The sequence below is a fragment of the Malaclemys terrapin genome, chromosome 2 (genome assembly GCF_027887155.1).
Source record: "Malaclemys terrapin pileata isolate rMalTer1 chromosome 2, rMalTer1.hap1, whole genome shotgun sequence".
In the NCBI taxonomy this organism is placed as follows: Eukaryota; Metazoa; Chordata; order Testudines; family Emydidae; genus Malaclemys; species Malaclemys terrapin.
In genome coordinates, this window is record NC_071506.1 from 11,950,081 (window position 1) to 11,976,439 (window position 26,359).

At 46.7% G+C, this 26,359-nt stretch overlaps 1 protein-coding gene across 1 annotated transcript in view; it reads left to right on the forward strand.

Moving 5' to 3' along the window:
- Positions 1 to 26,359, forward strand: part of COL22A1 (collagen type XXII alpha 1 chain) — a 310,551-nt gene that overhangs the window by 261,041 nt on the left and 23,151 nt on the right. Inside the window, exons 40-53 of the mRNA XM_054020800.1 lie at positions 2,876 to 2,953; positions 6,383 to 6,418; positions 7,607 to 7,660; positions 10,503 to 10,547; positions 11,056 to 11,103; positions 13,334 to 13,447; positions 15,133 to 15,186; positions 17,151 to 17,204; positions 18,726 to 18,779; positions 20,948 to 21,001; positions 22,526 to 22,579; positions 23,457 to 23,501; positions 24,842 to 24,895; positions 25,523 to 25,567. Coding sequence (XP_053876775.1) covers positions 2,876 to 2,953; positions 6,383 to 6,418; positions 7,607 to 7,660; positions 10,503 to 10,547; positions 11,056 to 11,103; positions 13,334 to 13,447; positions 15,133 to 15,186; positions 17,151 to 17,204; positions 18,726 to 18,779; positions 20,948 to 21,001; positions 22,526 to 22,579; positions 23,457 to 23,501; positions 24,842 to 24,895; positions 25,523 to 25,567 — 789 coding nt within the window. The remainder of the gene's footprint in view (positions 1 to 2,875; positions 2,954 to 6,382; positions 6,419 to 7,606; positions 7,661 to 10,502; positions 10,548 to 11,055; positions 11,104 to 13,333; positions 13,448 to 15,132; positions 15,187 to 17,150; positions 17,205 to 18,725; positions 18,780 to 20,947; positions 21,002 to 22,525; positions 22,580 to 23,456; positions 23,502 to 24,841; positions 24,896 to 25,522; positions 25,568 to 26,359) is intronic.

Sequence of the window (26,359 nt, forward strand, 5' to 3'; positions counted from 1 at the left end):
AACTTGTTCACTTTCCACATACGTCATTTTTATGCCCCTATATAAAGCTATAACTAAGGTTGTGGGCCAAGTCCTGCTATGCTTACTGCGACAAAACTCACACTAACTTCCCTGGCAACCTGGAATCCATACAGTCAGAGAGTCTGTGCAGTTACTGGGTGAGTTGCACTTTCGACTCCTTTGCAGTACCTCAGGTATACTGCTCAGATGACAGGTGTTGCTTCCTTCACCACCTCTCTGCTGTCCAGCTGCTCTTGGAGTGGATCTCTGGGTTACAGCTTCCACCCCACCCCCTACCGTTTCCCAACTCTGTTAACACAACAGTCCCAACTGTATTCGGCACCTGCAGGAAACTTCCCTCTGGGAGCCTGTGAACAGGGGCTGATTAAAGTGACTAAAAACAGCTTCAAAATGAACATTATTTATTCACCCAAAGGTAAATGGTAAGCAGAGAAAAGGGTTCAAAGAACAGAATTTTGTCTACATCTGGTCTTGCCTAAACTTTATCCTTTCAAGTTCCTCTTAGCCCAGGTACTTCAGGCTCTGGGTGGGAGAGACAAACTGCCTTGCATTCTTCGTTTGTCTCAATGTCTGTCTCTGAACATCTCACCAGAGCAGCAGCTGCTGGCAACTCCCACTCCCCCTCTCCCTCAAGAAAAAAGTTTTTAACTGTTTATGGTCCTTTTGACCTCTAGTCTCTGTTTTTGGCAATTCAGCTGTGTCACTTTAGGCTGGCATCTGTGAAGACCATCTCCCCAGTTAATGGCCCAGTGATTGTTCCCGTGAAATTGTTTACCCACAGCTGTCTTATCTCTGCTCATTGTTTTTTTCTTCTTGCTCTTTCTATTAGCCCTTTTTAATTCTACGCTGTGTGGTCAGACAGAATGATATTAAGGAAATAATATCAAGCCGAGGTACATATAATCATTAAAATAATACAGGTTTCAGTGTAGCAGCCGTGTTAGTCTGTATCCGCAAAAAGAACCGGAGTACTTGTGGCACCTTAGAGACTAACAAATTTATTAGAGCATAAGCTTTCGTGGACTACAGCCCACTTCTTCGGATGCATATAGAGATATACAGATATCTCCCCCATTCTCCACAGGCATTTTCGAAGAGGTGGACATGGGACGTGAACAAAATCTATTGTCCCTGACACAAACTGCAGTTATGTAGCCAAATTAGCATTTTGTGGTTTTCACGTGTTGCACTGTTTTTGAAAATATAGTCTTGAGACTAAATATTAAATTTCAGAATTATCTTACTAAACACATCCACATTTGCTGAAGGTCTATAAGAAATTAACAATATTCTTCTGGGATGAGCTGGGTCATGTTTTGAGCCTAGGATAGATTCTTCCTAGGTTCTCTCTTTGGATTGATCAAGTCATGATCAAGAACTAAGCAGGAAAACAGGATATTCCTTGAATCATGAAACAGATTTAAGAATAGGAAACTATTTTTAAGCAGGAATATAGCTGTATAAAGAATTGATCCGGCCATGTCTTGTATTCCTGGATAAATCTACCTATCTGTTCCTCATGCTGATTCTGTTCTGCTACATTCTGCACTGACCTGGCTAAATTGGTCTCTATTTTTCTTTTGCAGTCCAGAACGCACAAGCAGTAATGCAAAAAGAACTATTACTACGAAAAAGAGAGAAAGAAACATATTAAAAAACAATAAACGAAACCTATTGTTCAATATAAAATAAAGATGTTAGGAAATTTATCTGTGCAGGGAAAAACAGCATGCACGTTTTTTGCAGCAAAGCTGTGTTCTTGAACAAAATACCTCTAGCATGAGGCTATAGTTCCCATCTGCAGTGAAGTCTGTTACAGTGTCTTCCTCACTGCAACATGTAAAACTGAGCAATGGGATTGCATAGCAAACACCAGAGCAGGATATTTTCTGCTTCTTTCTTAACCCTCCCTTCCCAGTGATCATTAAAACAGTTCAAACAATTGCCCACACTTTTTCCGGTATATATTATTGACAATTTAATTTTTAACGATGAGGTCTTTTAGATGGTGGAATAGTGTCTTAAAGGGTAGGGTTGAAATTCTATCCCTGAGTCATTTAAAACTGCACTGGAAAAAAAGCACTTAACAATATACCCTAGGGAACAGCCCTGCACTGATAATGGAATGAGCAAGGTTAATCTTTGACTCAGTACTTCTTTTCCAACTCTAACTTCTATGATCTTCTGAATCAATACCCTGTGGTTACCTGTATGTGCAATCTACTATAGGAAAGTAGGTGGTTGCTCACAAGTATGATGTTTTCCTGTGCCTCACAGAATGCATGCTAACCTACAGGCAATTGGAGTTCCTGGTATAAAACCGCACAAAAGCAGCAGTATTATACACCCTAATTGTCCCAACAAAGATGTGAGGTTCTCACCTGGTCTCTGTCTATCAAGTCAACCCAGTTAGCAAAAGAAAGATCTTGATGGAAATTGGATGCTGTATGCGAGCTGACCCACCTACTGGGTAAACCAAAATAATGATGTGTCCTATGCTCCCACTCTGTTGCATGGCATGGCATGGAGCTGAATCATGCATATGCCAGAAAATTGGGCTGCGCACTCTGTAAAGAGGAAAAGTACTTTCAGGATATGACAAGTTATCAGTGGATTTTTCCCAGTATAATAAATCAATGACTATTCCATGTTCCTGTGCTATCATAGGTTGAGACCGTTCCCCTGCAACGTATTAATAATAATTAGTAACAATAATTGTGGAGGTTCCATGTAGGATGTGCAGGAAGTATCGGTGATATTTTCTGAGCTGTAAATTTGTGTTAGACATCGGTCACCTTTCTCAAACATATAGAATCTTGCTGGTCCTTAACCCTTTCCTCTCTCGCTGTTTCAGGGAGATAGGGGAGTTCCTGGTCTTCCTGGCCAGCCGGGAGACAGAGGTGCACCAGGAGTTGGAGTAGCTGGACCTCCTGTAAGTACTAAGCAGACCTCACTCACTTGTGATAAGACCAAGACATGCCCATTGCCAGCTGCTCGAATGAGCATGGAGTGCTAAGCTGCGGGGTGAAATCCCTTACTGTTCTCGAAGTGGATAATATCAGTTTCTGCTGCTCCTGAAATGATCTGTGTGGTTTTGACACATTGGCTCTGCGTGACACCAGAGCTCTGTGTCATTACACACTGAACACGGTGTCTTTTGGGATGTGTGCATTTCTGTTGCACAGCATGTCTCGCTAACTATTTAGCTACCGTACAGATTAGCATTTAACACCAATAGACCACAAGTGAAATTTCCACTGGGAGCGTGAGGCCCTTCTGACTTCATATTTCCCCAGCTCGCATGTTGAGTCTGGTTAAGATACAAAAACCAAAAACATTTGTTTTCAATAAATACCGTTATTTTCCTTCTTTATTAAGTTTTAGAAAATTGAAGCAAATGATTAAGCATTCTGATTAGCGAGTCTATGCTTTAGTCAGGCGTCTTAATAAACAGAAAGATACAAAAGTATTTTAAAACCTGATTTTCAAGAGATCCACATTCCTTTTAAAACTTCTTATTTGTAGTATTTTGACTATTTAAGTGTATATTATACTTTTCAATTGAGATGTATTTGAATCCTGTGTAATTATGCCCTTTGTGCTCACAGCTCTGTCAGTTGCCTTCACCTTTGGAATTTTCTGCCCTTCGATAGACTACAAAGTACACCTTTTGGACTATGCTCTAGACAATTTGGGTTTTTTATGGCACTGGGGTCTGATCCTGCCAGGTAGTGAGAGTGTTGGATCCCTGATAATATCAATGAGATCTGAGGACACTCCTCACCTTTCAGATACTGCTCAGAATCTTGCAAATTCAGGTCCCAGGTGTGTAAGTGTGTAAACAGACTTCATTCTTGGTCACACCCATTAGAAGGTAGCAAACATCTTAAAATCCTTTATAGCCATCTGTGCATCCTCACATACTGTGTCTTAGGGTTAGTAGTCCCTACTCCAGCCAATACTTACCAACGATACCCTGCAGTGGTATCTAGATTTTGCACTTTCCCCTTATACCTGGAACAGGAAATAACTCTGCTATGGTAAGCTATATCCCTGTGTGGTAACTGATGATAAATGCTGACTGTATAGTTTGCATTTCCCATGCTGGGGACTTCTTGTTTTAGAGAAGGTTAGGCAAGAGGTCAATCATTTAATACCCAGTCTCAGTCATAACAACATGAGACCTGCACCATGGCCTCTGCTTTACCCAAAGGGCACATGCTATTCGGGATGTGCCAGACTTTTGGCTAGCACGTGGGTGAGGCTTAGTGATTTGCTCCTGCTCTGGCACGTACGAAATCCCGTTGTCTTGATTTCTAAATGACAGCTTGTTTTTCCTTGGGTAAGCTGAAAGCCTCTCAGGCAGGAGTGCTCATACTTTAAATGTGATTATGGTTACACCAGGCTAATTAATGTCAATCGCATGAATGAGAATTTTAAAATTAATTTATGAATTAAGAAAATGCATTAGCGTTTGTGAAGCCTGGTGTGTCATTACTGTTTGTTATTTATTAGTTATTGGTAAGGCACAATATAAATCACGATTTCACGGAGAACATGGAAATCATGAAAATGCCCCCAAACCATGATCTTTTAAATATTTTTTTAAAGGACAATGTCAGCAACAAAGTCTTTAATACAGAACATTACTTATGCTGGTCAATTTCAAGGATGTAGTGAATTTTACAAGTAAATGTAGTCAGTTTCAAGGACAGAATGAATTTTCCTTGTATAATTCATTTCATCTTTGAAATTGACTACATTTACTTGTAAAATTCATTCCTTGCAAACTCCATGAAATTGTAATACTTTTGCCATCGTGAATTTGTCATGAATTCCTCCCCAACCTGCAAAAACCTGTGATTTACACAGGGCCCTTGTTACTGGGCTCAAAACAGGGGTACCTGGATGAAATTCTATAGCCTAAGTTTTGCACGATGCCAGGCTAGATGATCTAATGGTCCCTTCTGTCCTTAATATCTGTAAATATGAATGACTAGACTAAGAGTATAAGAAACTGGCCCAACTGTGTCATTCACCTTACTTCAGGGCACTGTTTTTTCCTAAGTCAGAAAGAGTTATACTACTTGCTCACAACAAAGACAACAAGTATGATATTACCATCTACCAGTCTGTATCATGGACATGCATATAGGTATGGAACCTCTTCCATGTTGGCCTGTTGCTTGCAGTGATGATGTGAGGCTAGTTCCAGAACTGCCCTGACTTTTATTTCCCATTCTATTTCCCATTCTGCTGACTTTTTATCTCTTTCTTTCTTTCTTTCTTTCTTTCTTTCTTTCTTTCTTTCTTTCTTTCGATTCCTCTCTGCTTTCACTCCATTCATTCTGATCTCAGCTACACTGGCAGCACGTCAGTCTGGAGCAGGGGTCGGCAACCTCTGGCACACGGCTCACCAGGGTAAATACCCTGGCAGGCTGGGCCAGTTTGCTTACCTGCCACGTCGGCAGGTTCGGCCGATCGCGGCTCCCATTGGTCGCGATTTGCCGTCCCAGGCCAATGGGGGCGGCGGGAAGCCGTGGCCAGCACATCCCTTGGCCTGCGCCGCTTCCCGCAGCCCCCATTGGCCTGGGATGGTGAACCGCAGCCAGTGGGAACCGCGATCGGCTGAACCTACCGACGCGGCAGGTAAACAAACTGGCCCGGCCTGCCAGAGTGCTTACCCTGGCGAGCCACGTGCCAAAGGTTGCCGACTCCTGGTCTGGAATATTGATGTTGTTGGAGTTGAGATTTGCACTGGTGTAAGAGATCAGAGTCTGGCCTGTCGCGTGTGTGCATCCTACCCCAGCTGCCAGAGAGAGAGGGGGAAAGCGCTCCATGGGAGAAATGGATGAACTCTCGCTCATGGTGATATTTCCTCATGAAAGTTTCCTTAGCTGTTTCCCTGTGCTTGATGTTGGTTACTGAAGGGGATTTCTCTCTCTCGCTCCATGGGTACTAAGGGGTTGCAGTTTGGTGGATTAAACAGCTTGTAAGTCTGCATCCTTGCAGCCCGAAATGAGCAGCTGCTGTGAACCCACTGGGCTCTGTGCCTCGGGCTCCTTTATACTGTTACCAATTATACCCTGGGGTTACTCGCTGCCTGGAAGACTGTTGGACACAGCACTCCGCGTGTTCTTGTTTTCTTTAAACTCCTCTTCCTTCACTTACTTTCTTTGTTGCTAGCTTCATCTGTTTCAGGGCAGCCTCCTGCCAAGCTGATTCTTTCCTTTTCCTGACCGCTCCTCCTATGCTTTCCATTACCTCTAAACTTATGTTGCTCTTTAATCACTCGCACCAGGATGTTAAATTCAGGCTCTGCTGCCCTTTTCATCTATGTGTTGTTGCTGTTTGTTTGCAGGGCCCTGTGGGACCAGCAGGAGACAAAGGGCCATTGGTACAGTATGTCTTGCTAACTACACCGAGCTTTTACAGCGGGGGACTGCCATGTAGTCAAATGTTGCATTGTCTATTGATGATTTTGTTAAGGCGTGTTTATAGTTTCCGTTTGCCTGATAATGGTGGGAAGATACAGCTAAATTATTTAGGCCAGTGTTTCTCAAACTGGGGTCTGGGAGGGTACTCCAGGGGGGCACGGGCCCCGTTGATCAACTCCTTTCCCCCCCAACTACTCTGCCTCCCTCCCAGTGCCTCCTGCACACTGGAGAACAGCTGGAAGGAAGGGGGAGGAACAGGGATGGGCCGCGCTCAGAGGAGGGGGTGGGAAGAGGAGGGGCAGGGGTGGATCAAGGGTGGGAAGAGGTGGGGTAGGGGTGGGGCCTTGGGGGAAGGGGTGAAGTGGGGGTGGGGCATGAGGGGCACTGGACATTTTTAAATCAAAATGGGGGTCCCTGGGTTGCTAAATGTGAGAACTGCTGATTTAGGCCACGATCCAGCAAAGCACTTAAGCACCTGCTTGACTTTGGGACTACTCACGTGCTTAAAGTTAAGCAAGTGTGCAAGTGTTTTGCTGGACTTTTGGCAGAAAATAACAATACATCGTCTCACTCCTGTCGTATCTAACCAGTCACAAGATAGCCAGGATTCACCAGTCTGCCACTTTGTCGTGATAAAATCCTAGCTTCAACTGACTTCTGCTGACACTGGTGTAAATGTAGCAAGTGGAGTTAATCCTGATTCATAGGGCTACAGGGAGGTCGGAATTTTGCCCCTTGCGCTCGTCATTTAGCGCAGGGGACAGGGAGACAGGACGTCTGGGTTCTGTTCTCCCCTCTGCAGCATGGCCTTGGGCCAGTCAGTTCTCTCTCTGCCTAACCGTGCACACCTGTGAAAGTGCTATAACACCGACCCCACTGAGGGGCTTAAGTTGTGAGGCTTAATCTATGGATAGCTGCAAAGTTCCTTGAGTTCCTTCAATGGAAGATACTATATTAGCACCGAGTGTGATTAAGTTTTTCTGGAAAGTCAGTTCGGGTGTTGCTAGTTAAATGGGTTCTGGTAGCTGATGGGCTGGGAGTTCCATTTCTGCAGCAGACAGGAATCTGGCCGCTGCTAAATATGTGGATGGGGTAAAAACGATGCTGCCAACATTTCTGATCAGGTTTATTTCTTCTCATTTTACCAGGGCCCGCGAGGTTTACCAGGTGTTCCAGGCCCACAGGGGCCAACAGGGCAGGATGTAAGTAAAGAAAGTGAGAGTTTAAGTGTTTATTGTAGTTAAAAGTGCTACCCACAGTCAATATATCACCTTAAAAAACCCCTGTCTTTATCAGTCCAGGAGCTGGTTCTTTAGGGTGGGCCAATGAGATAATTAATAGTGATGGAACAAAATCATCCAAAGAAAAATTGATGTCAAACATCTGGTAGAATGACCTAAAAGACCTATTGGACTGCGGAATAATGTCTCTAGGGAAGTGGGGGAAGACCCATCACTGAGCCTGTTAGAACGACACTGGAGAAGGCATACTGTCAGGGAAAAATCCTGCACTGGCCGGGGAAGCTTCAAGATAGCCAGTCACTTTCTTGGGTTTATGTTTTCTCTGATTCTTTGACACTTTAATGAAAACAGGAATCTTGAGCCCGGGGTCCGTGATGGCTTTTTGTTGCATTGCCATGCAAAAGAGATGACGTTTTACCTCTTCCCAGCCTTTCTTCCAACTTCTGCCTTCCCAGAGTGTGAGTCCCAGAAGTGATGCTCTCCGCAGTCAGGAACAGAGGGAGGTCTTCACCTGTCTGCTGGAGGAAGCTGATCCCTGCCCCTGGCTTGTGGACACTTGCTGTGTCACAAGCACTGCTCTGTGGAAGGAGGAGGAAGCTCTTTGCAGATCAGCAAGTGCTGAGATCTAGGAACCAGTCCTTGGCGGAAGTGGGAGAGGGGCGCTGGATGTGTTTAAAGGGGGTGACACTGACATAACATTGGGACATGAAAAGCTGGCGCCTTCGTGTAACTCTCCTTCTCTACACAGTGTTGTGACACTGTAGGACCCTAAATGAATCCCGGGTTCTCTAGGCCCATGAAAATATATGCCACGGCTTCAGAAAATTGAGGGGCTGATGTAACAATCGTTGGTGTAGCTCCGTTGAGGTAATCTGATTGGCCCAAAGAGACGTACTGTGAATCTGAATGGATCTCTTCTCTCTTCCTCCTGGGGGTTTGCAGAGGGACATCTCATTTTCTTCCTGCACACTCGGGTTCCTCTAGTTGTGATCTCACTCTCCTCACCCCACCATGGGGAAGAAGGGATTATCTCCTACTTTCCCTTACTTCTGGGGGACCCAGAGATTCTCTCAATGCTGGTACTGTCCTGCGGAGTGCGCCTAGCTCTCCAGGAGCACTGACTCCCCCACCCCCCCGCAGCCATCACCCTGCTCCCTCTGGGAGAAAGGGTGCTGAGAGCTTGTTTTGGCTAAAGGAGGGTAGTAAAATTAGCTGAAAGTTAAAGCACCTTAGTCTTCCAGGAGTATCTACAGTCTTTTAATCGCAGGATTTTTAGCTGTCTCAAGGAAGCAAAGTGTAAGAAGCAACGTGCCGTCTTGCCAGCATTTCCCAAGTTCCCCAGAAGAGTAATTATAAGACAAGTTTCTCCTTCACACACGTCTCAGTCAATGAAGTTGCAGTTCCTTGGGAACCGCAACTGTTCCCCACTGAAATTCATTACCACGGTTTCATATTCATAAGCCAGAGCAAGACAAGAGGCCGCAGAAGGGCCCTTCTTTGGACGCCGGCGTTAATGCAGACACAGGAAAAGAGCAATTGAAATTTCTTCTGATTTCTTCCACCCCAGCTGAAACCAGGTGTCTCTTGCGGGGTGATCACCGATACAGTCTGATGTCACTCAAGAACACACACAGCAGGGGAGACCAGGAGTGTGCAAAGGAAAAGGACAGGACCTTTCCATGGGACTCAGTGGTGCCTCACAAAGCAGCCCTGACAGAACTGGAGATGGCAGGAAGCATTGTGCTGCAAGGCACCCAGAACGAGCGTGCCCACTGGGCCACTCTCTAGAAGAGTGCTGTGTGCCTTCCCCTCTGCAGCCCACCAGCTCTGCTGACGGATGGTGAGGGACCAGACCCTTCCATGCCCTGCCTCTCCTCAGAGAATTTTCTTTCCATGCTCAAGTTTGAAAATGTCAATCTCAGAGCGGTGCTGGCTGTGAGAAGAGCCATGTTGCCAGATTTCATGCAGCCAAATGTCACGGGTATGCAATTGCCTGAAATGAACCGGCCTACGTTTCTGTGGAACACTTCTCCACATAGATGTAGGCCTGACTGATAAGTAAGGGGGGCAGTGGCAGGCACCCCAAGGATGAGGATCTCAAATGTTGCCAGATTCTGGCCCTTCTGGAGGCACTTCCTACATAGCTCCTTCCATGTTATAGAACGTCTTCCTTTCCCTTCCAGGCCCAGACCTCAGGTATTTGACATATTAGTGGTGCCTTGCCAAATGCCCATCTCAATCTGTCTCTATCACACACACATCTCTGAAAACTGGTGTCAAACTGTTCCCACAAACGATGACTCAGTGGTGCTCCAACTGACTGCCAGGATCCAATCTTGCAGTTTCTGATGCAGGATCGGGGCCTTAGTTTTAAATGCTCCAGTTGGGCTCAGTCTTCAGTGCTTCATTCATCTCTCCTTGAAACTGCTGCAGCTCAACCAAGTATTACCTGTGCCTTAAGTGACCATGAAAACATGATGAACCAGATTTGCCCAGGGGGTAACTTCAGTGGCATTAAGAGTAAAACCAGTGAGGAGTATGGAAGGATGTGTAGTGAGAGCAAGTGATTCAGAGATGGAGGTGGATGGAGAGAGGTAGATTCTAAATGTTACCAACATTTAGATACATTAGTAGTTCTTGTAGAAGTGTGTGTGATTGTCCCAACACTGGCAGGGTTGTGTGACAGTAGGCACAAATGAGCAGTATCCTGGGATGGTGTGTTTATGTGTGTGTATGAGGAGCGGGAAGAGAAGAAAGGTCTTATTGTGAGTTAATTTCAGATTTTTCTCTCCCTTGTCCATAGGGTTTACCTGGAAATCCCGGGGACATAGGACCTCCTGGAAAGCCAGTATGTCATTTCACTTTTAGATTAAATCCCAAACAATTCTGCTCTTCTTCCTTTTATATCAGTACCTCCATATACCCCATCCTTCACAGTGACAGTTAAATGTCACTCGCTTGCTGTTCTAACCGGAAGAACAGCTACAAGAACTAAGAGCGAAGACTGATTACGGTAGAAGCACCTGTGGTAGGTTTGGCTCAATATAAAAATAATTGAATATGCTGTATGTAAATGAAAGCAAAAGCTCGTAACAACATTCTCTTAGTATTTGCATATAAAACCCAAGGTCAGAATCTGTATTTTCTACACATGCCCTGCCCAATCTATCCCTGTATTCTGGAATAAATTTATAATGCCATTGACAAAGGACATATAGGGCCCAATGAGCACCAGACAGTGCAAGGAAAATCAGTACCATACCACAGGGAATTTTCATGCAAATTTACCTCCAGTGTCTCATTTTATAAAACTACTTTTTCAGTTTGTATTAAACAACGGATTTCTCTTTCCACAGGGTGCCTCCTCCCTGCTTTCTCCTGAGGACATAAATCTTTTAGTCAAGGTACAGGCTGAAATTGCCTTTGTAATGAGATTGTTTTTTGCTTTTAACTTGATGACTGATGCTACATTATGGAGATGTGTCTGAACTGTGAGTGCCAGATGTGCATCTGAATATTCTAAACAGCCAGATGTGCAAGCAGTTTGCAGTTCATAGAGTCACACTGTCAACTGGTGGCATTGGGGACACATTAGAGACCAAAGGAGGTATGGCCAGAGTTAGATACACTCCAGTAATCTCCACCAGTGTAATGGCCTACAAAGGCCCTTACAAGCTGGTATAAATTAGAGCAGCCCCAAGGTTGCTGCTCTAACTTTTAGTGGGGCCTGAACTGGCCCTCTGAAGCACCAGGATCAAATATTTTCAAGCATAATTCCCTAAAGATAGGCTTTAAATGCCACTGAAAGCATCTAAATAAAGGGGCCTGATTTTCAAAACTGCTGAACCTCTATGTCTCCTGCTTAAGTCAGTTTAAGCTGTAGGTGCTCAGTGCCCTTTGAAAATCAGTCCACGTTTGCATTAGGTGTCTAACTGGGGATGTAGGTGCCTACCATTAAGCACCCACATTTGAAAAGGTTGGTTTGTAGGTTTGCTTTTGCTGTCCATGAAGACGATTTCATGGGAAATGATTCAGTATTTGACACCAAGCAGCTGCTAAATCTTTACTGATGACCATGGGCACAGTAGCGAGATTTTTAAGCAGTCTAGGGACATGGCAAGAAATCTTTTCCTATTGCTTAAAAGGCACTGAAAAAATGAACAGCTAACTGGCCCCCTTCTTAGAGCTGAAAAGAGCAGCCCTCTCTAGTTACTACCTTGAGATGAAACCTTGTATTCACATAGCATCTCTTCTCCAAAGATCCCAGATATCTTTACACAGAGTGCACTGTATGAAGTTGTTTTGTATTCGGTAGCACCTGGAGACCCCAGCTGAGCTCAGAGCCCCATTTGTCTAGGGGCCATACACCCACACAGTCGGAGGCAGACCTTGGTCTAAAGTGCCTATGTTCTAAGTCAGACAGACACCCAAAGAATAGCAGGGAAAAGAGCGGCGAAGTGCATTGCCCAAGGTCATACAACAGATCCCTGGCAGAGCTGGGGATAGAACTGAGCCCTCCTGCCCTATCCACTGGACTGCACTGCCTCTCTGTATACTGGGCTCACTTCACCCACCACTGGAACAAGGCCAACCCTCAGGTGGAAATGTTAGGAATTCTGTACGCTTGCCGGGTGGTTTTTGAAATAAAGGATCATGTAGTGAGCTGACACTTCAAAGGACAGTGGAGGGAGACAGAGCGTAATTCCCCATGATGGAATTTGGCCAGGGTACTGTGGCATACATCTGCTCTTGCAACAAATGCCAAGAGATCTTTCATGACCACAAGTGGGCAGCGCTTCACTTCTCCTTGTTAGTCCACAGTGCCTACCACCACTCTGCTGGACATCGGTTCAGTACTGACTAGGAGGGCAAGTGCCCCCCATCCTGCTTTCTCTAGGGGTGGGAAGACTGTGGCATGAACTCCCCCCCTAAATTAAGGACCATCAAAAACCTGACCACTTTCCACTAAAAGTGCAAGGCACCTTTCTTAACCTGCCTTCTCTAACATAAACACATAGCAACAGGTTTTTATGTTAAAAACACCACACTGCATGAGACACTCCACTGCACGTTTCTCCCTGCAGGGAGAGGATAAGAGAGAACAAACAACACATGACAAATGTGTAGCCATATCGCTCAATGCACTACTGGAAGGCGCCCAGATACCATGGTCACCAGCATGATATAAGAACCTATAGAGAATAGAGTAGGAGCCGCCTCCAACTCCCTGCAGCTCCTGGGTTTTCCCTGGACAGCTGCCCTTCAAGCACTAACCCAGCCTAGCTTTTGAGGTTGGATAAGACATTGTTTTGAATCTGTAAGTTAACAAGAAAGAATTTTTTTTTTTTTTGTATTCCCGCTTCACATTTCTCCTCTCTCTCTCGCCATTAGAATAGGCCTTTCCCCCCATTCTGTGAGCCTGGCTTGGATACTGCGTTATAACTCATCTGGCCCCCTTGAGGACTGCCCGTAATGCCTACTCAGGTGCCACAACAGTTCTGTGGCCTCCCACTGATTTGAATGGAGCACAGACCTAGAGCGTAGGCCCATAGTGCCGCCGAGCGTCCGTGGGACTGGAAGGGAGCCTCAGTCTCATCCCTAATGCTCTTCTCAGTGTGACCTCCTCTCTTTTAGGATGTGTGTAATGACTGCCCACCTGGCCCCCCAGGGCTCCCTGGAGTGCCAGGCTTCAAGGGCGATAGAGGTGCCCAAGGACCTCCGAGTAGAGATGGCCTGAATGGGAAAATGGTAAGAGAACTGCAGTAAGGTTCATGCTTCAGGATCACTTTGGTAACTGTCTTTAGCCTTATTTTAATAGTCCTGCATTTATTGTCAGAGTAAGAGCAGTGCGCTAGGTGCTTCATAGATGGGTCTGAAGCCCAGCTCCTGTTACAGCCCCTTTACCCTGCTCTGGTAGCATGAAGGAGCTTAGCGGGAGGAGGAGGGGACGGGGTGACGGGGGGTGGGGGAGTGGATGGAGAACTCTGCCCTCCAACAATTTAGGGATCTACTTTATGTTGGGGCTTGCTCCAGCCCTGAGAGCGGCCTAGAATACCGGAGCCAGCCATCTGTACCTCCTGTACAACCAGCAGAAGAGCCTGGTAAAACCAGAGAGGACGTTTCAGCCAGGCGCCTGCAGACAAAGAGAAGAGGCTACACACAAACAAAGAGAAGAGGATGAGAAACAACCAAACCAGGAGGGCTGAGCAGAGGAGAGGAGTACAGTTCTAAGAGCTCAGGGACAGCTGGATGGATTTTCTGTTTGTCAGGAGACAGCCCGCGGGAAGGCGTGAGGGAGTGATTTTTAAGGAGGGGCTTGAAAAAGGGGAGGGTGGGGGCCTGTGAATACGTGATACTCGCTGAGAATAAAGGTTGCAGAACTGGATCTCTAATATGTAGGGATCTAAACAGGAGAGGAACAGTCGTGGGACTCCACTCTCAGTCCACGCATGCCATGTCCAGTACCCCATAAGGACCCGCATCTCTAGCCATCCCTGTGCCTTAATTATCAGGTCCTTCTCCCAGCCTCCCTCCAAGGCCTATGTGGCTCCCTCTCCCTCTACATCAGTTGCATACTATACATAAATTGGCATAGAAAAGTCAGTGGAGTTACCGGTGCAACTGATAGTCTGGCCCCAAGCTTCTGCGTATCTCATGTCATTTCAGATCATTTAGGGATCTAGAGAGGTCATTTACATAGTGCCTCTCACCCCGAAGCACTTAACATATGCAGGAATCACCTCTCTTGGCCATCGAAGGGCTGCTCTATTAGAGTGGAACACAGGAGTTGTGTAAGACAGGACGGGAGAGATGCCATATCCAGCTTTAGCCGGGGAGGCAGAATGTGTTTTCCTCCAGTTCAGCCGGGAAACCACTTATTTTTGTAGAAAGCTGCCTGGGCTATTTAATTGCCACAAGCAGCCAGGACTATGATTGTATATTTTATCCAAAACAAAGCACCTCTGGGTAGTGCAGTGCCCCATGGCCCCATGCTGGAGCATTGGTTCAGTACAAATTCAGAGGGTAGACTCCCATTTATTGAATCCCACCGACTTTTCTTTTTTGGAAGTCTCCCATCCCAGGACTGACGAAGGTTAGCACCTGTGTGCATGTGTAATACATTAGCTACGTGACTGTGATTATGTCTCCCTCTAGTGGCTGGCCTGTCTTTTGAATAAGAGCCAGCTTTTGAATAAGACCTTTTGGTGTTAATGGGTCCCTCTGATGCTGTATATATGTAATCAGGAGCTTCTCACACAGGCACAGAGCATCCAGGATAGCTGGACTGAGTCCTAACTGTATTAGGCTGCAGAATTGAAAGCTTATCCTTGCATCTATTGGTTCTGCACATGATGGGTGGCTGGTCACTTACTATGTCTTTCTGATTTTGTAAGCAATTAGTGTGATTGAGCGCTCTTTCCTCTTTATTGTAGGGCGATCCTGGACCCCGTGGTCTCCCAGGCCCTCCAGGGGTGGATGGTCCAAAGGTCAGTAATTCTCCTCAATTAACATCACCTGGATTGACTCCATTCTTATGTAGAGCAAAGGCTGAAGCGGAATGCAGAGGGGAAGAACTTATGTGGGACTTGAGTGGTAGACAGGCCCTGTGCTACCTTTCTGAATTTCACCCCTGAGTCACACAGCTTCCCCATGGACAGCCCAGCCGTCTAACATAGTATCTAGCACCGCCCCCCCATCCGAGTCACACAGCTTCCCCATGGACAGCCCAGCAGTCTAACATAGTATCTAGCACCCACCCCCCCCATCTCTGTTTGCAAAGACCAGTTAGGTTTTGATCCTCCACACAGAATTTGATCTCAATGGGAGCGTTGTGCAGGCAAGGATTGCAAGATGGGCGCCTTACTATCAATTTGGATCCGCTCACCTGAGGAAGGAGGGAGAGCCCAGCCCTGGAAATCCTGCACCTTCCTTTCTACTTGAAAAATCCCTTGCTTGAATGGTTTTGATGTAACAAATGATTTGGTATGCCGGGGGCTACACTGACAATGCACTGAACTGTCGGTCTTTTAAATGGCCACAGTCACTTGGTCTGTAGCACCCAGTATTACTTGGAAACACATTGGAAGAGGGGCTGATCATTTTAGCTATTTACCATGTCTCAACCTCATATTCAAGGGTCATTGACAAACGCCAAGCGATGAAGGGTTCTAGTAATTTAACAATTCGAGCTCTGGCCTTGTGTAACCTCCGTGATCAGTTTGCTCAGAAAGTCAGTGCTTAGTTACGGTTGGAACATTTGCCTCACGTGAAACAAATCAATGGCAATAGAGATAAGGGGTTTCCCCCTAGACTTACCTGCTTTCCAGCACTTGGTTCCAGTCTCAAACAGCGTCTTCTGTTTAATTCCTTTTTATTTGCAGTTATTACAATGAATGAGGAGTTATACTGGTTCAGAAAACTGATTTTACTTCTTGCCTTGAAAAGTACAGAAAGGGCAATAAAGGAACAAAAGCAAACGTGCCGTCGGTTAAGATGGGAGAACATTCTGAGAGAAAACTCAGAAAACAGCTAGTAACCCAAATAGATGTATGTGTGATAGGTAATTGCTGCAAACACTCAGCTGTCTGAGAAATAACCATTCTCCGCTGTTCAGTCATGCAGTGGGAGGGAAGACTGGGGTGGGAAGACTCAGCATTTGACTGACATAATGGCATAAGATTTGAATTGTCCATATGAACATGAACAAACCTAAATCTAATAGGTGGTCAATATTCCAAGTTGCATTCAGTTCATAGATGCACGTACCCACAGTCTGCAGGTGCTCAAATAAAATAACAGACAGAGAGTAACACCGTAAGATAGCCAGCTGGTCTGTTGGGACTCCTTCCAAAATGCACGGTAGGGCTTCCCCGGGATTTAAAGTGCAGAGTGCGCTGCTCTTCTGAAAGCCCAGCGTGGCACACTCTGGGGTAGAAACCCCCAAAACTCCCCAGAGTATAGTTCAGTAGAACTGCAGGTCCTTTCTCGGTCAGTCCCTTGCTGTTCCTCTCAATGACATCAATCCAGACATATTTTAAGTGATAAACAGCAGACTATTTTCCCGCACTTGCCTAACTGTTGTTCTCTATTGAACGCTGCTGTGTGTTGGGGACAATGTAAATTCCACACCCAGCAAGTTAGTAGTAATCTGGGACGTTGGTAAAGTCGTATTTTGGGCTTCCCAATCTGAGTAGTTTCCATACAGTGTTTTGTTATTTTTTTCTGATGTGTGGGCAAATAAATGTGGGTTAGGTGGACAGTGAGACCCCAATTCAGCAAAGCACTTAAGCAAGTGCTTATCTTTAAGCACATATGTAAGTCCCATTGGAGTCAATGAGACTTAAGTGCATGTTTAAAGTTAAGCATATGCTAAAGTTCTTTGCTGAAGTGGAGCCTACAGCTGGGAATGTCATAAACCTTAGTGGCTTTCAATGGCTTTGTTTGTTATCAGGGCACTAAAGGAGACCGTGGGACATCTGGGGATGCTGGACCAAAAGGTGGACAGGTAAAAGAGTGTGCTTCCCAAGTAGTGCAACTGGAATATGCGTCTAGGATATAATCATGACTCCCGCCCTGGCGACACCTGCCCTGGCCTCATTGGGGACAGAGGCAAAGATCCTCAGCACCCCTAACCCCCAGAGGGCGGGAGTAAGAAGACTTGAGCTGGGACCCTCCCCATGAGGATGCCCTCCACTTAAAACCCCTCCTCCCTGCCACCACCATCATTTTCTGTGGCGTGTCTGTGGGCTGCCATGTGGCCTTTATTCCCACCACCGTCACCACCACCTCTGGTATCTCTGGGACGCATCCAGTTGGCTGCCTTGCCCTTGTTGGTTTTTAAGGGCTGACCGTCTGGCCTCCTTCCCTGGCTAGTGCACAGGTGAGACGTGGGGGTGGGCAGCCTTTTCAGAATTGGGATCCAGACAGCTCCACCATGTCCTGCTGCTACGCTGTTGTGGTTCTCTCTCATCTGGCACCTGAAAAATGCCAGGCAGTTCATGCTATGATGGAGTACCCAGCTACTCAAATGGCTTATCCAAAGATATGATGGGTAAGCAGTTAAGGAGAGGCCTCTGTATTGTCTGGGGGATAAACTTGGGTATTTTCCAGGGGAACTGGGATCCCGCAGGAATAGAGGGGAATTAGACAAATTGTGGCCAAAATCAAGCCCAGGTTTGCTGTAGGTTTCATGAACCTTACACTGAAAGTGGGCCAGGTTTTTGGTCCAGTAATGAAGCCCCATAATCCGGTAAGTTTCAAGTTACAAACATTTTTCTTAGCTCTCATTTTGCATAGCCTTCTGCCTTGGCCTTTTGGTCTTCCTCTCCCGGCTCCGATAAGCATAGACCAGCAGATGCCTTAGGAAAAGTGCATCCGCAACATAACTGTGCTTCTTTCTCGACTGACTGCTAACACTGCAATAATTACTTAGTGAATATTTCCCCTGCATACAAAATATGCAACTCATACCAAGCCTGCTATTATGTTTCTTGATGAGTTATTCAGTCTCCAAAGCCTATGTATATTAAAGACTTTAGATACAGCATAAAAGTGCTTTGCTTTGCAAGCCGAGGCTTCAGTTTGTAATCCCAGGATAGCTTATTTCCTGAGGACCAACCCTTCTGTGTGTTCACGCATTTCACTGTTCTATCACTGCTTCCTTACGACTGCCATTTATTGACCTAAAATCTGGGGGACGTAACTCATAGAATCATAGAATATCAGGGTTGGAAGGGACCTCAAGAGGTCATCTAGTCCAACCCCCTGCTCAAAGCAGGACCAATCCCCAACTAAATCATCCCAGCCAGGGCTTTGTCAAGCCGGGCCTTAAAAACCTCCAAGGAAGGAGACTCCACCACCTCCCTAGGTAACGCATTCCAGTGTTTCACCACCCTCCTAGTGAAATAGTTTTTCCTGATATCCAACCTGGACCTCCCCCACTGCAACTTGAGACCATTGCTCCTTGTTCTGTCAAGAGTGAAGAAGAGATTGACGCTAATCTAATAGCTCTCTTGTGATTCTGCAGGGTCACCCTGGAATGCCTGGCTTCGCGGGACCTCCTGGAAACCCAGGGCCCCCTGTAAGTTTTCCTCCTCCCCCCCCATATTGAGAAGTGGATCATCATGCTGCATATGTGTGTATCTCTAACAAGTGTAGCTGCAGACTGCACATGCCACAGAGGGCCACTTCCACCCACGTCTGTGCCATTTCTTTTAAGTTCCCATTGGGTTCATAATAGACCCTGGAGCATCAGAGAGTCCCAAACTCATGATAATTGCTACTTAACGCAGCTTTCAGCCATTGCTTTGCCTCATGAATATAAATTTATGCTAAACTTTGGTTGCTTCCTTTCTAGAAAAGACAATGGGCGTGACATTTCACTGAGCCCACATGGTAAAAAATTTTGGTGCTTCCCATATATTAGACGAGGCTGCCAGTTGGCTTTAGAAATAACAACGGTCAAAAGGGAAAATGTTTGGCTGGTTGACTCATTAAATGACACACAAGGATCTTAGACAAGGGTTTCTCTAGTTTTCTCGTGTTGTGGACTTCTTTGGATAGGATTGTCCCCCTGCTCTCGTGCGTCGCCCTTCCCAGTTCCCCATGCTCCACATTAGCAACGGTGCTTCTTTACACGACAAAAGCATATTAGGATGGTGTTGAAGAGACACGGCTAAAATCGGTTTGCTTGAGTGCATTGTGTGCGGCCACTTATATCTCCTAAGAGCTCTATTTTTTCCTTGATTGTAGGACTCTGACAAACCTCCCTTGAAGCCACTCTGGCTTAACCTGGCCGGTCCCTTTGCAGTTTGACCCTAGCCCTCCTAAATGTTGGCAACCTCCCTCTAATTCCTGTGTCAGCAGCAATCTGACCATGACAGAATTTATATTGCACTGTTGCTTTGCCATTGTGACATCAACACCACCAGGAAGGGCTCGGTGGGTCGCTGAGCACGGTTTCGAGGACTCAGACAGTGAATACATGCTTTCTGGCCCAGAATCACAGAACCTGTTGGGTTGGGATGGTAGCTGGAGTGAGTGACCACATCCATTTGCTTGCCTATTGGCCAAATTGATTGCACAACCTCAAAACCAGACTATCTAGTCTCTTCGCATATTCAAGTTATGATTAGGACCCTACCAATTTCACGGCCGTGAAAAACATGTCACGGACTGTGAAATAAGCCCATCCTTGTGAAATCCGATGTCCTCTTGTTCCTAGGAGCGCCCCAGCAAAAGGGGGCTCCTCGCTCCGGCTGGGCTGGGGAATGATAGCATCCCCTGCACAGCTGCTCTGGAGGAGGGGTGAGACCAGACCCACCTCCGGGTGCCCCCCCCTGCTGCAGCATGCTCTGGGACTGGGCAGCAGCCCCAGAGGTTTCTGCAGCTGGAGGAGGCTTGTGGAGTTGGATCCGATCTTCCCCGTGCTGCTTGGAGCGCCCCAGCAGGGGGCTGCTAGCTGCTAGTCCGGGCAGGGCTGGGGCAGGACAGGACTTGGGTATCTCTCCCAACTGCAGATAACTCCACAGCCCCTCCGCCCCACTCTATCCAGCTCTGAAGGCAGCACAGAAGTGAGGGTGGCAGGGGCTGTGGAGTTACCGTACGACAGGTTTGCGACCTCCCGCCACAATCCCCTTTTGGATCAGGACCCCCACGGTTACACCACCATGACATTTCAGATTTAAACATCTGAAAACGTGAAATTTACCAATTTTCAAATCCTATGTCTGTGAAATTGAGCATACGTTACCATGAATTTGGTAGGGTCCTAGTTATGGTGATTCCATAGCCCGCCTGAGCAGCTTGCCTTGATGCCAAAGACTTTATAATTAATAAAGTTTCTCATAATATTTAACCTGCATTTTTCTTGCTGCAACCTGTGCCCGTGATGTCTTGTTCTGTCCATATTGACTAATGATTCCAAGATTTGCCTTCTGCAGCATATGCTCTGAGATATTTCTCCCAGCAGTTCTAGTCTTCTCAGAGTTAGTTTGGGCACAATCTTTTTCTAATTACTGTATATTTTCTGGAATGGCAAACAATCTAAAATGTCTGACAATGTATGGCTTAGGAGGCTAATTATATACAGAGGTTGGTGACTGCTTTTCTGAGATGAATTAATGTGAATGAATGCTAATAGGTATGACTGACAGAAAACTGTCATGTTGCCATCTGTGGTACTGCCTGTGTTGACAAGGATACACTACAAACGAGCAATTCATATTCTTTCTGCTTTGTTTTATTTAGGGACCAGATGGCAAACCAGGACCTGCAGGACCCCCAGGAATGCCTGGGGATATAGTAAGCCATTGGCCAGGGCGTTAGCTTCTTTAGAGTGAGGCTGAACTGAAGCAAACATGATGTTTTCCCCCAAGTCCCCCAAGTGATATTTAAAATGCTATTCATGTTGAATAGGCCCTGCTGGAAACTCTTTGTTTCCTTTCCTTCTATGCAATCCAACCTTTCCAGAATCAGAATTCCTGATACAGCTGTGATGTGATGGGAAAACCCTTCAGTGAGCAGGTGGCTTCCCCACTCTTCTCCAAACTCAGTCCACATAAGTTACAGCAGGATAAATATCCTTCCTTCCCGGGGTTTGGTTTTATTCACCGAAGGAACTTAAAATTCAACCGCATGAATCCAATCCAAGCTTTCTACTCAGGCTTGTCATCTCCTACGGTTACTCTCAGACCTGCTCAGCCCACAGCCTAGGTTTGGATCTCCAGAGAGAACCTGCTGTCTCTCTCATATCCATACAGGTAGTGACCCACATGCAACACTGAATCAGCAAAACACACTTAAAATTTCCGAGCAGGATCAACACCTGCTGACACAGTGCTGGATAATAAGGGTGAAGGGCTAGCGACGCCACAAGGCCTGCTAGGGATTTTGTTATTGCCATCGGTTGTACAAGGAAAGTGCTCAGATACTACCATGGTGGGTGGCAGTAAAATACCCTGAGAGAGAGAGAGAATCTGATTTGGCTCTGATCGATCTTAGCTTTTCAATCTGGTTGATCTTCATTGCAAAGTGAAATAGAAGATTCCTTGTTATGAATCAATGTCTCTCTTGTTTCCGAGAGGAGGCATCTTGGAGTAACACAGGCTGCTGAGCCAGAATAATGCAGCTGTGTGTAATTATGATGCATTTCTGGAATTGGATTGCTCAGGGTTTGCTAACGAGCCTGTCGCCCCTTGGCCGTTTCTTCAACTCTAGCCTTCATCAGTAGTGACCAAGAATTGCCCCTCTGGTGGCTGTTGTGAGATGAGTTAGTCTTAGCAGAGAGGCCAAGGACCGAGCTTTTCTTTCAGCCCTAACAGGTGGTCAGGGTGAAGCAATGTGTGACAGCCTGTGTGCTGTACAATCCCATAGATCAACAGGATGTCATTCACAGGGACAGTCAGCTAAACACCTTTCATAGCCACCAATTTAATATATACAGACTATAAAACATGCATTGACTGGCTTTTATATTAATTTCAATAGCACGGTGCTGGGCAGAGACTTACTATGTTGTTATCCACTTCTTCACAATTTACACTTTTGAGACCAAATCCAGCCCTCTCTTAAGTGGCTGGAATTCCCACTGAAGTCCATGAGAGTTGCATCTGTTTATCTTGGAGGCTGAATTTGGCCTTTGGTGTCAATAACTGTGAATATAGCAAGCAAAGTTTGGTCCCTAAGGGAGTGGAAGTGGGAATGCATTAGAGACATGTAGTTCATTTCTCCTCCCCTCCCAACTCCGGGTCTGCGAAGTGTTCTTCCTTGTGAAGCAGCATCTGAAAAGCTTGTCTGAACATTGCCACATCAATGGTCTCTTTACAGGGGAAAGATGGCCCGCCAGGTCTCCCGGGCCCACCAGGACTGCCTGGCCTTCAGGTAAGGGACAATTGCTTGCTATTTCTCATTCAATATGTTACACTTCCTGTAAGCAAGTGGACACAGCCAGTGACATTTCTGAGCTGTCTTGGAGTGGATGTGAGATTTATATTCACTGGGCTCCATACAGTGTGAGTTCTGGGTCGGGCACCTTCCAGCCAAGTGATAGTTTCCAAAATAGATTCATCTGTTCCTCTTGCCTGACTCTTATTTCCCTGGCAGAGATCTTCCCATAGGGCACCAATGTGAGATAATGCCTCCAAGCCTGTGGGCACAGATAATTGTATCTGCAATTCATACTACTGCAGGGGATGGGATTTTGTTATGTTCTAGTGTCCAGAATGTAATGATCCCCCCTGTATTGGCTCAAGAACAAGTGCAGGATCAGTTTAATATCTGAAACCACGTTGATCTGGCAACTGTGTTGATCTAGTGAGTCTTATCTATCTCTAATGTCTATGGGCCAGATCCTCTTCTGGTGTAAATCAATGTAGTTCATTGAGTAGTCAGTGGAGCGATGCTGATTTACGCCACCTGAGTATCTGGCCTTACATTCCTATCTTTAAGCAGTGTGAGGGATGCTGATAAGGTGAAGCATCATGCGTCTGACTCCCATCCCATCCCCTGCGTCTGACTCCTCTGTATTTCCCATTCTGGAACATGAAAGAGCCTGTGGTGTTGGCAGGGTGCGGGAGTAGAGACCGTGGGGGCTAGACAGAGCTGTTGTTTGTAAATAGCTGAGGTGTGGAAGTGAGAATGGGGCATCACGGGATGCACAGTGACCAACCAGAGCAGTCATCACAAGATTCACACTCACAGAGATGTACCATTCTTCGGTATAGCCACCCTGACCCCCTAATGGATGTTTCACTTACAGGGCATTGACGGCAAGGATGGCAAGCCTGGATCTCCCGGGGAACCGGTAAGGATTCACGTTGTAAATATCATCATTTCAAGCTGCCACAGTCAGGTTTTCGGAGCCCACACCTGGCTATTGCTTGACATGCATCTAGTTCACACTGAACTGCCTTGAGCAATCTATTCATGTGCAAATCTTAGCACCTTGAAAGGAGACCTGGCCCTTTACTCTGAGGGCCTGTGTACACTTTAAACTGGGGGTGTGATCCTCAGCTCGAGGACACAGAGCCAAGCCGCCATGCTAAGAATAGCTACAAATACGCCAAGTAGCTGCGTTGTCACGAGCTGCAGGAGGGGCTAACGTAGCTGCAGGATCACGAGCTGCAGGAGGGGCAGCTGCCCTGAGTACGCACTAGGGTCTCAGCGGTACGTACTCAGGGTGGCTAGCCGCTCATGCTGCTGCAGGTACGCTCTGTGTGTAGTGCATTCACTCAATCAGAGCTAACATGGGCAGGTCTCCTGGAGCTGGGACTCACAGCTGCAGCTCAAAGTGTAGCCATCTCCGTAGTGCTCCTGTAAATTCTAGAGAGACCCAGGTCCGTCGTGTAATATTAAACGTAGTGAGCCGGTTTTTGCGGATGATGGGGCAGAGAAGGGAGTAGGAAATGCATCCTGAAATGCACTTGTTCGGTTGCAGAGTGACCATTCTCCTCCCTTCTCGGAGAGGAAGTTTTGTGTTTGATTTCCCCGCATTGTTCTTAACTTGTACGCACGGGGAGGAAAAGGACCGACCTGGAGTTTTCCAGCCAAAGGGCTATATTAATAAAGTGGACAGGAAATAGCATTCACCTAGCATCTGCATATTACTCTGAGAATGCGCTTCCAGGATCTGTTGCCCCCATCTCTCTCCCTGTGATTTGCCAAAATATGGCAAGCTCTTTCCTTACCATGACAGCGGACAAATAGTCAGTATTAAGGTATTGTGTAGACTGAGCCATCTTTCAGAGTCAGAGGCCTGCAGTTGTGCTTAAACAATTGCACGTGCCCAGTTTCTCTGTGAAAATGCCCCTTTTATATGATAAGCATGCAACTGCATGCATCTAATTTTGAAAATCTGGTCCAGACAGGTACACCTGGCAACAGGCGTGGGCACATCTTCAACTTCCAAAGGCCACGTCTCTAGAAGCAAGGGTGGATTTACAGCTGGGTGGAGGGTGCCTGAGTGTGTGCACTCAGATGCAGGTTTTGTGGGAGTATCCCCATTGCATTCACATTTGAAGACTCGTCCCTAGAGCCCTCATTACAACTAATGGGGAAGAGCAGAATTCCTTTTCAGATGGTGATGAGGCATATGCTGGCAATGACAGAACAAGATCATAATCTGAATGTGCTTGTTTCCATTAGGGCAAACCAGGAGAACCTGGGCTCCCAGGCCAAGAGGGGGCCAGAGGGTTACCGGTAGGTACTACGTCAGATGGTTTAATCCAGAAACTGTCTTATCCTTTACGCTGGAAAATCTTTGGGTGGGGATGGCCTTTGCCGGTGCGTGTGCGCGCACAGCACCTAACACAAGAGTTGACCTGGCTGAGACATCTAGGCATTTCCACAGCATAAACAATAAAAAAAAAAACCAAGAACTCAAACTGGGCGTTTCTGGATCTTTTGCCCCCAGAATTCTCTGGAGCAGATTGTGCAGGTCCTTTGCCTGGAGATCAGGACGTAAGAAGCCTTCCACCCTCTGGGTGCCCCACACGCCAGGGCTGCTCACTGCTGTAGGCTGTGCGCTCCAGCCATGCATCCTGGGGATGGGGCGAAGGGAGGCCATGGCCCCACCCTTTCCCCTACACACTGTGGGCCAGGCACACCAGGAAGAGCCGCTGCACCACCATAGGCTCCCCTGCACCCTGTGCTGCTAAGAAGAGGGATGCTGCCTCCCTGGGATACAATTCCATGCTGAGCAGGGCCTGTTAATCTAAGGCAAAACCAGAGCGGTTTTAAGGGCAGCCACTGTGCATGCACCATTCAGCCAAGTCCTTCCCAAAGGTCCATGCATCTGGCTGTTGTTAATGTCACTCTCTTCTGCAGGGCTTCAAGGGGCACAGAGGAGATGCAGGTCCCCCAGGCCCCAGGGTAAGTAACATGCACCCCTCTGGGTGTGCTGTAGAAGGAGACGGGTAAGTCAGCCTTAAAGGGGCTCCCTAAACCGGAAAGAGAACATTTTGACAGGCCTTTTAAACGTTGTGTTCACGAGTTGCTGTGACCTTGTGGGGCCGGCCATTCTGGCTGCCTTGCAGTTGGGGGCAGAGCGCAGGGTGGACCCAGCTGTGCACTGCCTGACGCAGCTGGGGAGCGTCAGTGGCATTACTGGCAGCCTCCTTTTCTGGACTCCCAGCTAACATTAGTGCTGGTGTATTGAGCGGTCACTGACGGGTGAGTGCAGCACATCTCATGCCCCTTCCGTGATGTCCCTTTGCATGTCAGTTCCACAGCACACCTGCCTGTGTACTGCCATGAAAGCCAGAGCACATAGCTCACAACTGCAGGCCAGGGGACCAGGAAACTTACGGCACAGGCTGTACCAATATCAAATCGCACACCACCAAGCATTAGAAATGCAGGATGAATTCAAAGATGAGGAGAATTTGGGCATGAATAAGAGAGTTTTTTGGCTCACTCACCTCCTGATCAGAAAGTCCTGGCCTCATTCTCAGCTCCGACGTTGCAGGGATCCCCACAATGAGAGGTGTCATCCTGCAGATGAGATGGAAAACTGAGCTTTCTTCTGCCTAACTCTGGCTCTTCAGGAAAATAAATTATGGTCCAGTGGCACATTGCAGGAGGACTGGCAGAGAGCCCCAGTGACCTAGATCCTCCTCCCCTCCTCCCTAAAACAGTTTTTCCATGAAGAGTGCATAACGTGCC